Genomic DNA, 16,770 nt, shown 5'->3' on the forward strand with positions numbered 1-16,770 from the left:
AGCTTGCTCACTCCTGGTGGGGCTACACGTTGTATGTCGGAGACAAGTGCCCGCAGCGGGTTGATAGTGTTTTGCACCCTCAAGGGGTTGTGGTTGACTGTATCCTCCACCTGGCCTCATCTGAGCCAGAGTGTCGAGCCATTTTGAGGATTCGGCTGGTCTCTCGAGTGGGACTCGAGCCCACACTTTTGTACCCCAGTGGAAGGGTGAGCCGTGGTGCTCCGAACCCCATTGTACTCTTTTTTGGTAGAGCGGTGTTGGCTCCCGAGTTGAGGTGAGTTACCCCTCTCTCGTAGACTGTTTACCACTTACTGGTTGCATAGGCCGCCAGTAAGTGAGCCCGATACATCTCTTGAACAACAAAACATGGAAGCAATCTCCCCTGCACAGGACCCGGCACAGGACACGGAAGCCGTCAATGTCTCACCTGTTTGCAAGTCGCATGCAAAGGCAACCTTCATGCTCACAAACAAGTGGATAGCGCAAATAGAGAGGAAAATGAAGGAGTGGAAAACAGAGATGGAAAGATGGTGGAAGGAGAAGGCCGACCTCCTTCAGATAGTCTTCAATGAAGGCGCACAATGGAAGAAGGAGAAAAAGAGCCTTAACGCAGAAATACAGACACTCAAAGAAGAAGTCTCGGCCCTCAAACAGGAGAACCCAAACGCCGAGATACGGACACTCAAAAAAGAAGTCGCTGCCCTTAAACAAGAGCTTGCGGATAGAGTAAGAAGTGGACTAGAGGAAGGAGAATTTCAGCCCTCGGTAATAGATGAAATCAAGGAAATCAAGGAACAGGTTAGGATGATCACAGAGGAAGAGAAACTGAGTGTGGCAAAGACATCTTCATGGGCGGAGATGATAACAAGGACACAGAAAAAGGCGGACGAGGCCGAAAAATGGATTGAGGTCGCCAAGAAAGGGAAAGGTCAAGAAACCCCTTGTACACCGACGCTTATCAACATGACCCTCGAAGAGGACAAAGAAGGCGGATGCGATCACTACATGTGAGAGTGACCGGTCTCAAGGACATAAACAATGTGGAGAAAGAGGTCACAAGCCTTACATCCATGATGGGGATGGAGAAGCCTTTGCACACAAAGGCATGGAGGGTAGGTAAGAAAAGTGACGGCACGGGAGAGTCTTCAAAGGGGAGAGCTCTCATACTACGCTTCCCCTCGTTGGAAGAGAAGAAGGAATTCTTGAGGAAGAGGCCTACTCTCAAAAAGACATTTTCCTCGGGGATGACCTGACTCTCTCACAGCTCGCACATATGAGAGAGGTAATGCCAGAGATTACAGCGGCAAGGGAGAAGGGAAAGATAGCCTTTTACAGAGATGGACGGGTGGTGATTTTAGAGCGGCACACTGCATGACGGTGCGAGACCTACGGGACCACACTGAAGATGGCTACCTGGAATTGTAATGGGTCTATGAGTTTGGACGTGGGTGCATTTGAGGACAGTTTCAAAGACAAGGATATTGTATTCTTCTCAAAGACTCATCAAGCCCCTGGACAGGTAATGCCACCTGTGATGGGATACAGATGGGAGACAGCTCACAGGACAAATGCGAGATCTAAGCATGGGAGTAGAGGTTCAGGAGGAGTAGCAGTGCTATTCAGAGAGGAACTACAACCATTACTGCATATTGTACGAAGAGATGATCATGCTAGATATATGTGGGTGAGACTGAGAGCTAACACAGGTCGATTCCTATATATTGCCATATGTTACTTTCCTCCCAGTACATCCGTGTATGCTTCATCCAGAGGGCAGTCGCCTTTCTCTATTCTAGATAATGACATATGGGAGTTTTCTAGGGATGGTGATATCATTCTCCTAGGGGACTTCAATGCCCGAATGGGCAACTCGCAGACAGTCTTCTACGACACTTCAGATGAGATGCTTAGAGAGCTGGATGTGGGTGAGTTGGGACTTGACAGATGCACAGATGACAGAGAGCAGATGGAGTATGGGAGATACCTCATGGAAATGACGACTACACATGGATTAGCCATACTTAATGGCTTGCAGCCATTTCCCGAAGCAGCCGGTTTCACATGCTTTCCACACAGACATGGGCCAGTACAGTGGATTATGTTATGACACAACCGAGCTTTGTCCCCTGCATTCAGGATTTCACAGTGGGAGCCAGGCCAGTGGGCATAGCAGTAGATCATGCTCTCTTGACACTGTCCGTTAAATTTCAGTATAGTACAACCCAGACATCAGGAGGCAGGTCACACACCCGCTATACATATACACCAGAGACTGATTTCGTTTATACAGAGGAGATCTGGGACCGTCTATTGGAAGGCACAGCTGGCACAAATGGTACAGGCCTCTCAGTGGAAGAGTGCACCACTCTACTGACTGAGACACTGCATGGGGCTGCATCAGTGGCATACCCACACACTCAGCCGGGCAAGAGACGACATTCTGGGAGCATGCCCCAGAATAGTTGGTATGATGAGGAGTGCAGAGAGATGAGAGCCCAGCTTCAGAGGGATCTTCTTTTAGGAGTCATCACTTACAGACAGTCTCGGATTGCTTTCCGACGCCTTGTGCGACGGAAGAAGCGAGCTTACCTGGCTCAGATGGAGCGAGACTTATATCAGATGTTCTTGAGCAGGGACTCAGGAGAGGCATGGCGACTATTCCATGAGCACTCCCCTCCACCAGTGATTACTTCACCTGATGTGTGGGCCAATATGCGACATCATTATATACGGTTCCTGGACAGGAACCCCTTCCAGACCCTACCAAGCCTTGCCCAGCTACGAGCACTTTCTTTACACCTGAGATGGTACAAAGGGCCATCGACAGGATGAGGACCGGGAAGGCATATGATCATGACGGTCTAGTAGCGGAGCACTTTATACATGCCAGGGATATGCTGATGGAGGTTCTCGCAGTGTTGTTCAATCGTGCCATGTGTGAGGGATTGCCTGAGACTTGGAGGTTGTCTAATATTGTGCCCATCTTCAAGGCTGGTGACCCTACAGAGCCTGGGAACTACCGCACTATTATGGTTGGACACACATTGGCACGGTTGTATGCATCTATTCTGGAGCAACACTTGAGTAATTGGGCAGAGGGCGAGGGTATACGAGCAAAGGGTCAGGCCGGCTTCAGGAGGGGTTTCTCTGCCCTTGATCATATTCTGACACTCAGGGCCATCATTGAGGAGGGCAGAGCACATGGGAGACGGATCTATTGTAGCTTTGTGGATTTTCGCAAAGCATTTGACATGGTACCAAGAGCTCGATTGATGCGCAGACTGCAGGAGATGGGGGTGCCCATAGAGGTGATTTGGGGGATTATGGCTTTGTACAGATCAGTGGTGGGACGTGTATGCACTCCGGAAGGGGTATCTAATTTAGTTCACTCTACTATTGGAGTGAAACAGGGCTGCCCATTGTCTCCTACTCTATTTGGTATGTATGTTGATGAGGTGTCCGATTACATTGACAGAGAGGGTTACGGGGGTGCCCAGCTGGCAGGGACGTGGATCCCATTGTTGCTATATGCTGATGATATTGTGCTGATATCTGACTACCAGAAGGTATGCAACGACAGTTGGATGCACTACACAGTTTTGTAGAGGATAGTGGACTGTGTGTAAACCTAGGTAAAACCAAGATTATGGTGTTTAACACCACACCGCAATGGGTCAGGAGATCAGTACCTACTTTCAAATATGGTCAGGAGATTGTGAGTATACAGATGCATACACCTACCTTGGGGTAATCTTTACTGGGCCGAGATTTTCTTTGAGAAGAGCAGCAGAGACTAGACTAACTAGAGCTGGGGCGGCTCTGGGAGGAATGGAGAGGATGTGTTCGCAGGTTCAGTTCCAAGAACCTAGGACAAAGTTATGGCTCTTTGATACTTTGGTTGCCTCTACTTTGTTATATGGGGTGCAGGTTTGGGGACCTTCTATAGGCCAGGATGGTTGGAGGCGTATGGAGAAGCCCCTGGTATCTATGATCTCTCAGCTGATTAGAGCCAAGGTTTCCGTACCGCATGATATCATTCAAGCGGAATTAGCTGCCCCCCCTATGGAGATTGAGGCGCTTACCAGATCAGTATCCTTTGTACACAGTCTGTGGGATACTACCAGAGACAGATATGCCAGGGTGGCTCTAGAGTCCTCCAGACAATTAGCTCTTAATGGGGATACATCATGCTGGTATGCACAGATGGCATCATGGTTTCAGACACATGGTTTCACCATGGACAGGTTGCCTCCTTTTCAATACTCTCTACAAGCACCCTTGAGGTCTCTGACACAGGTAGAGATTAATAGACTCATTCGTCAGGATCTGATCCAGCTGGACACGAGGAGGACATGGATAGAGCCGTTACAGGAGTTGGGCACGAAGATGGCTTTCTATAGAGAGCATCTTCTCCACCTCACAGGGGATGGGTTTGTGATTCGACCTAGCTATATGGACACGCATCTTTCGCATGGTTTGCGTTGTGCCATTGGCCAGATACACACGTCCTCACATCAGCTCGAGATTGAGACTGCAGATTCAGAGGGACACCAGCAGATGGCAGGATATGCCGCTTAAGCCATCTAGAACCAGAGACAGAAGTACATTACATATGTCATTGCACAGTGTACTATGAGATACGACTTTTTCATTGTCTATTCAGAGAAGGTTTTGGGCCTCTATCTAGGGTCATGAGTTATGAGGATCAAAGATGTCTTGGGCTATATCTACTTGAGTTACACAGGCATAGAGAAACTTTACTGAGGAGAGCTGAAGAGAGACATCCCCAAAGACAGATCACAGATTTCTTTACACTAGATATTGTACACCTAGAAGAACAGACAGAGGAGCAGCCAACGGTGGAGAGGTCTACCCGCACTATTGGCATTCTCATAGACCAAGCATTGGAGCTAGGGAGATCTAGACGACCCCGATGGAGAAGAGGAGCTACACAGTTTCGAAGGAGGCTACAGCAAAGGATTCAAGCCATACTCTTTCGTCGTCCAGAGTGCAGATGAAGATGGATCTCTACTCCCCTCCCATATTGTCTTCACATTGTACTGCTTAGTTTAGGGTCCCGCAGTATTTATATTTTGTTATCCTAGTTTAATTTATTTTGTTAATCTGACTTTATATCAGATACACCGCATTGTAACTTTCTGGTCTCATAGGTCACTTTGGCCTTTTGAAGACGTTAATATAACATTTATTTCTCTCTCTCTCTCTCTCTCTCTCTCTCTCTCTCTCTCTCTCTCTCTCTCTCTCTCTCTCTCTCTCTCTCTCTCTCTCAGCACCTTCATTCACAGTAGCATCACTAAAGGAACGGAAGGCTCTCCCTTCCGTAAGTAAAAGGAACCTTTGAGCACAGTTCGGAGCATTGATCTTGAGCAATATCAACATTCACTTCCGCTGCACCTTACATTGGTATCAAAGCTTTGGCAGTGTTCTGTATCACTCAAGGAAAGAACCACAAAAAAAAATTTGCTTGTTGCGGTCGCACGTAACCCAAGTCCACTTGGGCGTGTCGATTCCCAATCGTGTTTTTGAAGAGTGACAGGTAACCCAAGAAAGAAGGGCTTGTCCAGCCTCCCCTTGTCCCTCTTTTTACTCATTGAGAGCGGACCGTGCACTTAGTAGCCGGCCAATCGACGTGTGAGAAAAAGAAACATTGGTGTGACGGCCGCCCACCTTGTCCGGGCGCCCTCATATATTTCTATATATCATTTATTTATGTTGGGTCGTGGGAATTTTTATTAGGCTTTGCCCTACCTCCCCTTGGGCACCTATTTATGGGGCAAGCGATCAACAATCCCCTCGGGCAAGCGAAGATTCCTATAGGGTTTCTGTCGCGGGAATCCCCATTTCCACCTACGTTTTTGCTTCCTCCATTGGCGATCACCTGCTAGCTACCAGCGCCAGCCATTTCTGGACATTTCTAGACATTTTTGTCACGGAAAACCCCTCCAAATCTCTTGCGGTTTTTGTTGCCCCTTGCATTTTTGGTGGAAAACCTTGCGTTTTCAGCAGAGGGGGGCAGCACCAGCATCAGCCCACTCAGATCTTTGCCCCATCAGCTCGGCATCCGGTGCCTTGCCGGCGAGAATCCTCTTCAGATCTACTGTTTTCAGCCATAAACACCTGTTGTTTTCTCTGTTTTCTTCCCACTTGGGGCTGTGCCATTGATTCACCACCCTCCCCACACCCTCTGCATCGCTGCGGACCCTACCGGGAGCGTACGAGCACACTGAAAATCGCTGGACAGCAGCGTTTTTATCACCTCGCAGTTGCGTTTTTGGGTGGACAGCAGCCACATGGCTTGTGTTTTTCATAGAGGATTAAGTTACAACTTACCTCCTGACAGGACAGCATCCGATGGTGGTCCATGCGGTCTTTCAGTGACTACTCCACTATACGGTAGTTTTGACATCGGCTTGATCATCTACGGGCGTACAATCCTTGGGAGATCCATTCATTCCAGCCATCATTTCGGCGGTTGCGCACTCCAGAGGAGGTGGTGACTTGTGGTTTGCTATGGACACACCTATGCACTCATGAGAGGAGTTCACACGAGATATGGCTATGCTCATGGCATATGGGATTTCGACATTCCCACAGAAGACACCATCATCTTGGGTGGACACACTTACCACTTGACCTCGACACGTCAAATCACTTGCTTACATAGGAGCATCTACATGGACTTAGGGAGAGGATCTTGGATCTCTGTTAGGGTAGGTTCATTACTTGGATCTATAGACTGGAGTGGGATGTCAGTGCTTTGGACTCTCTTGGACAGTTTACCTGCGACTACATTTGGAGTCACCCGGAGCTTGGCTTGGATGGTAGTGCAGTTGCTCTTCTACACTCCTGATCATTTGGGTTGCTACCTTCATAGTTGCTTACACTCACCCTCGGTAACCTTACTGCAGACTTATCCCCCAACCAGGGCAGTAGGCCATTCCCAACTCATTCACATTGAGAGCCACACGGAGTCGTGGGTTGGTCACGTTGTTGGCGCGGATTCTGTTTTGGTTGACACCGGAGGATTAGAGGCAAGAGATACAGGCAAGACGACACAGACAGATTGGTCTGGCCTTTCCTCTTTTCAGCACAGACTGCTCAGTCTGGCTTCCCTTCTTCGTACAAGATGATTACGATACAGACAACTTGGTCTGACCACACATCTTCTCAGAGGCCCTTCACAACGCAGACTGTTGAGCCTGGCTTTCCCCTCATCTTGGATTACTCTATCTACTGACAGGACATCATCCGGTGGTAGTCCGTGCGGTCTCTCGGTGACTGTTGCAGCTTACGGTAGCTTCTACAGTGCAGACTGTTTAGTCTGGCTTTTCTTGATTTGGAGGACGCTTACGACGCAGATTGCTACATCTGGCTTCCTGGAGTTTTTCACAACTTAGCCACCTGGCCACAATGGGTTGCAGGTTCATGCATTGACAGGCTTCCGTGCATTCTCACGACGGTTCCTGGGCTTCACCATTTTCTACAAACGGTTTGACTACAGACACCATAGATCCTATTGGGTAGGACACTTGCAGGTCTATTAGCACTTCTTTTACGACAAGGAGTTGTTTTTGCACTCAGTTCGGGACCTTCACGCAGTATCTTCACCCTGTATCGGCGGAGTACAGCAGTTTGCTCGTGACGGCACTTTACCATGGAGATCTCTCGGCAGTTCGGACACCCAGACTACTTCTACACTCGCGGAGTTCGTCGGAGTATTGTGCTTCACTCGACATCGTAGCAGACAACTTCATCATTTGCCTCACATCTTCAAACTTACATCACTCTGCTGCTTCACAGGTCTAGGACATACATGTACGGCTAGTGTGCCTCCAAGCTGGCCACCCTTTGCATATACATTTAGACTACACTGTCCGGCTGCTCACTTCTGGGCCGGCCGTCCACCTTGTCCGGGCGCCCTCATATATTTTTATATATCATTTATTCTATTGGGTCGTGGGAATTTTTATCAGGCTTTGCCCTACCTCCCCTTGGGCACCTATTTATGCGGCCAGGGGGATACCCACTTCCACATCTATTGTAAGGAGGTTCTCTTGCTCCGGTAGTCAGTGGGAGGCTGATCGTCCCCTTTCCTACCCATAGCATTTGTGGTCTACTGTCTCTCTCTCTCTCTCCTCTCTGTGAGTGCGCGCGTGTGCGAGAGAGAGAGAGAGAGAGAGAGAGAGAGAGAGAGAGAGAGAGAGAGTAGACAACACCAAAACGTTGATAGTGAAGAGGGGGCAATCAGCCCCCCATGACTACCATGAGCAAAAGACCCAATACACAATGACCAGATGAGATTTGTGATTTGTGGAAGTGGGACCTGGGTACCCCCTAGCCCCATAAATAGGTGCCCAAGGGGAGGTAGGGCAAAGCGTGGAAAAATCCCCCAACGACCCAACAAGAAATAAATGAAATATGAGGGCGCTCAGACAAGGTGGGTGGGCGGCCGGCCCAGAAGTGGACGGCCGGACAGTGCAGGCTAAATGCATATGCAAAGGGTGGCCAGAGGCCCGGCGGCACGCTAACCGTACATGCATGCCCTAGACCTGTGAAGCAGCAGAGTGGTGTAAGTCTAACACCCCCTCTCAGCACCGGATGTTGAACAAACCGCATGAAGCCGAAGATGTGAGGCAAATGATGAAGATGTCTACTGCAATGTCTGCAACAGTCTTGGGTGTCCAAAACGCCAAGAAATCTCCATGGTAAAGTTCCGTCACGAGCAGTGTAGCAAACTGTTGTAGTCCATCGATACACGATGAATACTGCGCGAAGGTCCCGAACTCAGTGTGAAAACAACTCCTTGTCGTAAAAGAAATGCCAATAGACCTCCAAGTGTCCTGCCCGATAGGATTTGTGGTGTCTGTAGTCAAACCGTTTGGAGAAAATGGGGAAGCCCAGGAACCGTCATGAGAATGACCGGAAGCCTGTCAATACATGAACCTGTAACCTAGTGTGGCCAGGTGGCTAAGCTATGTAAAACTCCAAGAAGGCCAGATGTAGCAATCTGCGCCATAAACGTCCTTCGAAACAAGGAAATCTAGGCTAAACTGCACTGTAGAAGCTACTGTAAGCTGCAACAGTCACACGGATAGACTGTACGCACCACCACCGGATGGGGTCCTGTCAGTAGGTAGGGTAATCCAAGATGAGAGGAAAACCAGACTCAACAATCTATGCTGTAATGGGCCTCGGAGAAGAGGTGTGGTCAGACCAAACTGTCTGCACTGTAATCATCCTGTATGAACTAGGAAAGCCAAACTGAGAAGTCTGCACTGTGAAGATCCTCTGAAAAGAGAAAAGGCCGGACCAATCTGTTTGCGTCGTCTTGCCTATATCTCATGCCTCCAATCCTCCGGTGTCAACCAGAACAGAATCCGCGCCAACGCCGCCATCAAACCGCGACTCCGTGTGGCTCTCGATGCGAATGAGCTAGGAGTGGCCTACTGCCCTGGTTGGGGGATAAGTCTGTTGTAAGGTTACCGAGGGTGAGTGTAAGAACCTTTGAAGGTAGCAATCCAAATGATCAAGAGTGCACAAGAGCAACTGCACTACCATCCAAGCCAAGCTCCGGGTGACTCCAAATGTAGTCGCGGGTAAACTGTCCAAGAGAGTCCAAAGCATTAAAGTCCCACTCTCTGTAGATCCAAGTAATGAACCTGTCCAAGAAGAGATCCAAGATCCTCTCCCTAAGTCCATGTAGATGCTCCTGTGTAAGCAAGTGATTTGACGTTCGAGGTCAAGTTGTAAGTGTCTGTTCACCCAAGATGGTGGTGTCTTCTCTGGGAATGTCCAAATCCCATATGCCATGAGCATGGCCATATCTCGTGTGAACTCCTCTGATGAGTGCATAGGTGTGTCCATAGCAAACGACAAGTCGCCACCCCCTCTCGAGTTTGAAGTGCGCAACCGCCCAATGCTAGCTGGAATGAATGGATCTCCCAAGGATCGTACGCCCGTAGATGATCAAGCCGATGTCGAAGATTCCCTGTACTGCAGCAGTCACTAAGAGACCACGATCGGATGGTGTCTTGGCAGGAGGTAACTTCATCCTCTGTGAAAAAACACAAACCATGTGGCTGCTGTTCACCCAAAATCGCAACTGCGAGGTGATGAAAACACTGCTGTCTAGTGGTTTTCAGCATGCTAGTACGCTCCCGGCATGGTCCGGAGCGGTGCAGAGGGTGTAGGAAGGATGGTGAATCCCTGGCACAACCCAGGTGGGCTGAAAACAGAGAAACAGCAGGTATTGTTGGCTGAAATATGAAGATCTGAAGAAGATTCTCGCCGGCAAGGCACCGGATGCCGAGGTTGATGCTGGCGCTGTCCCCCTCTGCTGAAAACGCAAGGTTTTCCACCAAAAACACAAGGGGCAGCAAAAAATGCAAGTGATCTGGAGGGTTTTCTGCAACAAAAATGTCCCATAAGAGTAGCGCTAGCAGCCAGAAGCAAAAACGTCAGGTGTAAATGCAAAAACGCTCATTGAGGAGGTTCCCCACGACAGAAAAGACGCAGATTTCCACTGCTTGCCGGTTGCATGCAAAAATGCTGGCAGATCTGTGCTCCTTTTACAGAAACGCTCGCTGTTGCTGATTCCTTGGGTAGAAAGGGCCTTGGATCATCGAGAGCCTGAAGCTGCTGATACCATGTGATGTCTGAGCTCTGATACCATGTGAGCGGAAGCGTGTGCGGAAGCGTGAGAGTGAGAGAGAGAGAGAGAGAGAGAGAGAGAGAGAGAGAGAGAACACCAAAACGCTGATATGGTGAAGAGGGGGCGATCAACCCCCCATGACTACCATGAGCAAAAGACCCAATACACAATGACCAGATGAGATCTGTGATCTATGGAAGTGGGTACCCCCTTGGGCCTATAAATAGGTGGCAAAGGGGAGGTAGGGCAACGCGTGGAAAAATCTCCCAACGACCCAACAAGAAATAAATGAAATATGAGGGCACCCGGGCAAGGTGGGCGGCCGGCCCAGAAGTGGGTGGCCGAACAGTGCAATCTAAATGCATATGCAAAGGGTGGCCAGCCCGGAGGCACACTAGCCGTACATGCATGCCCTAGACCTATGAAGCAGCAAAGTGGTGGAAGTCTAACACTCTCACGCTTTCCACACACGCACTCTCACAGCTTACACATATCCAGCACTTACACAAAGTCGATAGTCAATAAACATTCACATCATTATCCCCGTTGAGATCTAAAATGATCATTGTAACTTATTTAGCAATCACATCCAAACCGCACTGATCAATTCACCGATGTCTTGATCTTCTAAATCTCGTTACTATCCAATTCACATCACCCATCAAGTGACCAAATAAATTATACAACACTGCAGTCATTTCATCTTTCCGACACGTACTCAAACAATACACACGTGAGAGAGCACATGTAACAAATTCATTTTAAAAATTCCCATTTCAAATGTACATCTTATCATAAAGTCATTGAGCCAAACATTGTCGGCCTATCAGCATCCCTAAAATCTCCAAGAGAAATTAGTGACTATATTGACAAAAAGTGGAATGGCTACCCTCTTATGGAGACTACACCACACCAAATTCAACCTACTGATTCATTGGTAACTTTCGGAATAGTTGGTGCTAAACAAAAAGCCTCAAGGTAGAGCTCTAGTATCTAAGGAGAATCTGCTAAGTCCTCCTCCATCCACTTGGCATCAAGAGCCGGATAATTCTTGAACTTGACGAAATATCTGTGGATCAGCTTACCTTTCACTTTCCTTCCCTTGTGTACTAGCACCTCTTCTAGAAGGATAATCTCTTCGATCTTTCTCTAGCTCCCTGTCCACTAGCACTTCATCTTTGAAAGGTCTCAAGAGACTAACATGGAATGAAATGTGAATCTTCCAAGTATCTCGTAACTTCAGTCGAAAGGATACATCATTAATCATTTCTTGTACCTGGAAGGGCCCATAGTATCGCATACTAAGCTTTGGAAAAAGCCTCTCCTTACCCTTCCACTTCCATAGGTGTGCTTTCTCAAAGCGGAGTAGCACCTAATCATTTTCCTTCAACTACAAGTCACGTCGATGCTTGTCCACTGCCTTCTTGTGTCGTGCGCTTGAGACTTCTGTAAAGCCTCCCTTACCTTGGCAAAAGCAGTGTCTCGATCCTGTGTATATTCATTTGCTTCAAAAATCTTATCCTTGGTGCTCAGAATCAATGGAACCTTCCTGACACCCTCGACTATCTCAAATGGCACCTAGAGATGTGAATTGTGCTGTTGTACTAAGCAAACTTCATCAAAGGTAAGTACTTCTCCCAATGAGTTTTATGATTAAAGATATAGGACCATTGCATGTGTTTCTCAGATAACTTCGTTTGTGTGAGAAACTATCGCAAGGTTTGAAGATCTTTGGATAACAAAATCAACCCCTAGCAGATAGTGTTTCTAACTAGTGAGAGTGTGAATTACGGTCAGCAATTCTTTTTCATAAACCTGGAAGTTCCTTTCAGTCTTCAAAAGTATTCTGCTCTTATATGCGACTACTCTGCCATTCTGCATTAGAACTCCCAGGCTGTGATCACATGCATCACATTGAACCACAAAAGGTTTTGAAAGATCTGGCAAAATGATTACCGGACCTAAGTCGATTTCTCTTTCAAGTGTTTGAAGGCTAAAATTTCCTTGGCCGTCCACTTGAAAGTAACTCCTTTCCCTTGCAGTGCGCATGGAGTGGAGAAGCAATCTCAGCAAAATTTCGAAGAACCTCCAGTAGTAGGACTATAAGCCTAGAAAGCTTCGAATGTGATGTACAGACTTCAAGTCTGGCCATGACCTAATTGCTTCCACTTTGGCAAGATCCATGCGTACCCCATCCTTTGAAACAATGTGCCCAAGGAAGTGAATCTCTTCCAAAAAGAATTCACTCTTTTTCACATTAATGAGTAGCATGTTCTTGCGTAGCTCATTGAAAACTGCGGTCAAGTGATCTCTATGCTCCTCTTCAGACTTTGAGTAGACAATCATGTCATCAAAGAAGGTACCCACGAAGTTTCTATGTAGTCTAAAAATAATGTCCATCATTCTATTTGAACGTGGCAGGAGCATTTGTAAGACCAAATGGCATGACAAGAAACTCATAGAGACCAAATGTTGTCCTGAACGCATTCTTATGGACGTCTTATGGCCTAATGCGTATCTGGTGGTACCCACTCTCTAGGTCTATCCTTGTAAACAATGACGCTCCCTCAAGCCGATCAAGAATGTCATCTATCCTCGATATGGGAAACCTGTTCTTGATGGCATTTTTATTCAAGGTGCATTAGTCAATGCACATGCGTCATGAACCATCCACTAGGAGTATAGGCGAACAAAAAGGGGATGAACTAGGTTGAATTAGCCCCTTCTCTAAAAGGTCGTTGACCTGACTCATAATCTCTTTTTGCTCGGCTTCACTAACCCTATATGGTGGTCTATTTGGTGGACTACAACTTGGCACAAGATCTATGGTATGATCCTTGGGTCTCTCAGGAGGTAACTTCCCTGGCAAAGAGTCCGAAAAACAATCACCAAAACCACTCAAAAAAGTTGACATGTCTTTATCTAAAGTAGACAAATTAGATACAACTTCAGGTACTTCTTTTGCAAAGATCAAGTACGCAGAAAGATGATTCTTTATTACAGATGAAATAGCAAAAACAGAAACAACTGGAACATACTCGCCTTTAAGCTTTACATCAAGAACATGAGTCTTTTCTCTATGTACAAGGATAATCTTTTTGTTGTAAGTATCCACCGTAGCATGCAACCTGTAACACCATGGGATACCCAATAACACATCACCGCCCTCAAGTGGCATAATATGAAACTCTTGCGTATCCACATAACTCTGAATGTGCAAACGAAGCTTCCCCAAAATGGGAGTAACAGGTTCTGAATAACTTGAGCATGCCAAACTTGCTTCACCTGTCATACCCATCTCCTCTGCATGAATGCCCAACTTTAATGCCAATTCTGTTGATATAAAATTTGCACGGGCTCTTGGATCAAAGAAAACCAGCATTGTTTGGTCTCTAACTTTGCCCCAACCTCTACACAGTTCCGTGGCATCTATGTTTGGCTGGTCACCAACCAAATCTGAGACAAGTCCTACACTAGGCTTTGGCTTCCTCCCTTTATAATCTGACTTGTCATCCTTATCCTGTGACTTCCTCTGTGGGCATTCATTAGCAAAATGTCCCTCCTCTTCATAAATATAGCATTTCTTGGCCCCTCTTAGAGCTTTCCTCTCCTCAAATGTCTTGCCAAAAAAATGTCTTCTCTTCCCTTGGCTTTGCTCAAAAGAAGGTTTAAACTGCCTCTGTCCTCCAAAAGGCTTCTTCTTGAAGGTGATACAGTGAGACTTGTTGTGACATTGCCCTTGGCTGAAAATTGCTTGCCGTGGGACTCCTGGTTGCTACCTTTAAATCCACTGGATTTACCCAGCAACAAGTTATTGGCCACTGTCGCATTCTCAATCAATTGCATAATGTTGATGGCATTGGTCTTTGTACAGTAGTACCGGAACCTCTTGCACGAGACTATACATCGCACTACATTTGGAGTCGCATTGCTGGTCAAGTTCAATTATTGTAAGGATGCCGTTCTCTCTGCAGTGCTTACCATCCGGAATCCCAAAGATGTGTGGGACAAATCATGACCGTGTCACATCCATGAGGCACTTCTATGTCACCAAGTTGACTTGCAATCTATATCAACATCACTTTTATGCACATGCACAAACACAAACACAACATAAACACGTGAACCCCTGTAACTATACATTTAAACTCCTTTTCAAGCTTAATGAGAAACAAGACTTCTTGAAAGAAGTCACATCTAGAGGCAATGTAAAAACAAACTACCCAATGAAGTGAGCAATTTTTGGCTACTTAAGACAGCTTGTATATGGTGGTTTCTGATCGGCTATGTATAGAAGGATATGTCTACCTTGCCTTTCTCTGGGTACTTACAGATTCAGCAGGTTGACCACAATGCAGTCTAAATGCTTTGTGTGCCATGTCCAGACATTCAACAAGTTCGCAGACATCATGCTGTACAAGTTGTCTTCTAACCAAACATGGCATGCAGACAAGGACGACACATCCATAGTGAACAAGCAAAATACTAGAAGGCTAGTTGGACGTACAGTGATCTGCCATGTCGAAGGTGAAAAAACCCGCATCAACATACCGAAGCATTGCATCCACTGCAGATTGGGGGTCAATTTTGCCCCACCCACCACTAGTCTGCCACATACCATTCACGACTCTACAGATATCCAGCGTATCATCCTGGTATTGAAGGGTAGATAGCGAGCTTGGGACTCCCTGCGTGATCTCTACTTCTTGAGCGGTTGCAGAGTAGACTCTTCTGCTTGCTTTACGTACTTTGGTAGGAAGCGAGAGGGAGGCCCTATCGATGCACGAGAAGCATCCTCCGGTTACGAAGCTCTTGCAGGCAGCAATATTTGGACCGAGGCTGCGAGAACAAAGAATGGACGCCATTGCGTGCGTGCGTGCATGCATGTGGGACGCAACTCACCTTCGAGCTATCTCATTACGACGTAGTTCTACACGTAGCCAACCATGAGGCTTCCAATTTAATAAGTCAATTAAATTTAAGCAAACCATGTGCCTACGATTTTGGAGTTGCTTGTCGAGTCTTTGTAGATGCCTTTGGGCTTGAGAAAAGGAAGGCCGGGTGGCAGGTGACACTTGAAGAGAAGGCAAACGAGTGGGACGGCTGATTAAACTAGAATGCGTCGTTAGCTATGTTCCATCGAATTGAGATCGAACAAAATATTGGAAACTAAGAGAGAGAGAGAGAGAGAGAGAGAGAGAAGAGAGAGAGATTTCATGAAAGAGTGTTAGACTTTTTTACCTGAGAGTGTTTGGGATACCGATCATCGGGTTCAGTGGTGTACCTCCACAAAAATTGGTTACTGATCGTAATGCTTCAGAGGGATACCTCGCCAAAAACCACAAGGAGTGTTAAGAGTTTTGTCAAGCTCAATGTTCATGATCATACAAGATGTCAATGTTATTGTTTGTTGTTCCATTATTATGTTTCAAAAAAAAAGAAAACATGCAAGTCTCCTTGCATGGGGGAGTTTGCACAATCTTCTCCAATCTTTATAATACGAGGGAACGTGCCATTCCCATGGCAGCGTGCAATTTTCAATGCATTCATTAACTGCGTTCTCAGTGTCAAAAATCAAAAAATGATAATGCTTACTCACCGCACGATTGAATGTCCATCGCCAATGGACTTCCTTGCATCAATGATGTTGGGCATCTCCTGCACTTAACCCGCTACAAAAGATGACACCTGAGGGAGGATACCCTTCAAGAAGTTTTTGGCTATTGTGAGGACACCAAACTTCTTGGCTATTGTGAGGACACCACATTTTGTATACATATCGATCAAACCACCACCAAGCATGAAATTGTACTCCCAACAAACGTTGACTAGCGATATCATATCGTGAATTCTAACATCTATGGCTGCGTATGTGATTCCATCTGCTGACCCGCATGCCTTCTAGATTCCTGTGTAGGCGTAGTTGATTGCATCTGGATAGAGACCCTTCTTGCGATCTTGGGGGGGTGTTCCGCACAACAAGCTCCTCGGGTGCTTTTCGAGCGTTCTGAAGCACAACTTCTTTCCTGTATCGTCCATTGGCCTTGCTCTTGTTGTGCACATCCCACAGTGAGTGCATTCAAGGAGTCCACACTGCA

At 46.9% G+C, this 16,770-nt stretch overlaps 1 protein-coding gene across 1 annotated transcript in view; it reads right to left on the reverse strand.

Moving 5' to 3' along the window:
* LOC147463820 (uncharacterized) overlaps window positions 1–15,605 on the reverse strand; it is a 40,180-nt gene extending 24,575 nt beyond the window's left edge. Inside the window, exon 1 of the mRNA XM_086491403.1 lies at window positions 15,180–15,605. Within this exon, the coding sequence (XP_086347529.1) occupies window positions 15,180–15,558 (379 nt within the window). The 5' untranslated portion in view covers window positions 15,559–15,605. The remainder of the gene's footprint in view (window positions 1–15,179) is intronic.
* Between the last annotated feature and the right edge of the window lie 1,165 nt (window positions 15,606–16,770).

This window comes from Adiantum capillus-veneris, chromosome 2 (assembly GCF_014529385.1).
Source record: "Adiantum capillus-veneris isolate H3 chromosome 2, ASM1452938v2, whole genome shotgun sequence".
Lineage (NCBI taxonomy): Eukaryota > Viridiplantae > Streptophyta > Polypodiopsida > Polypodiales > Pteridaceae > Adiantum > Adiantum capillus-veneris.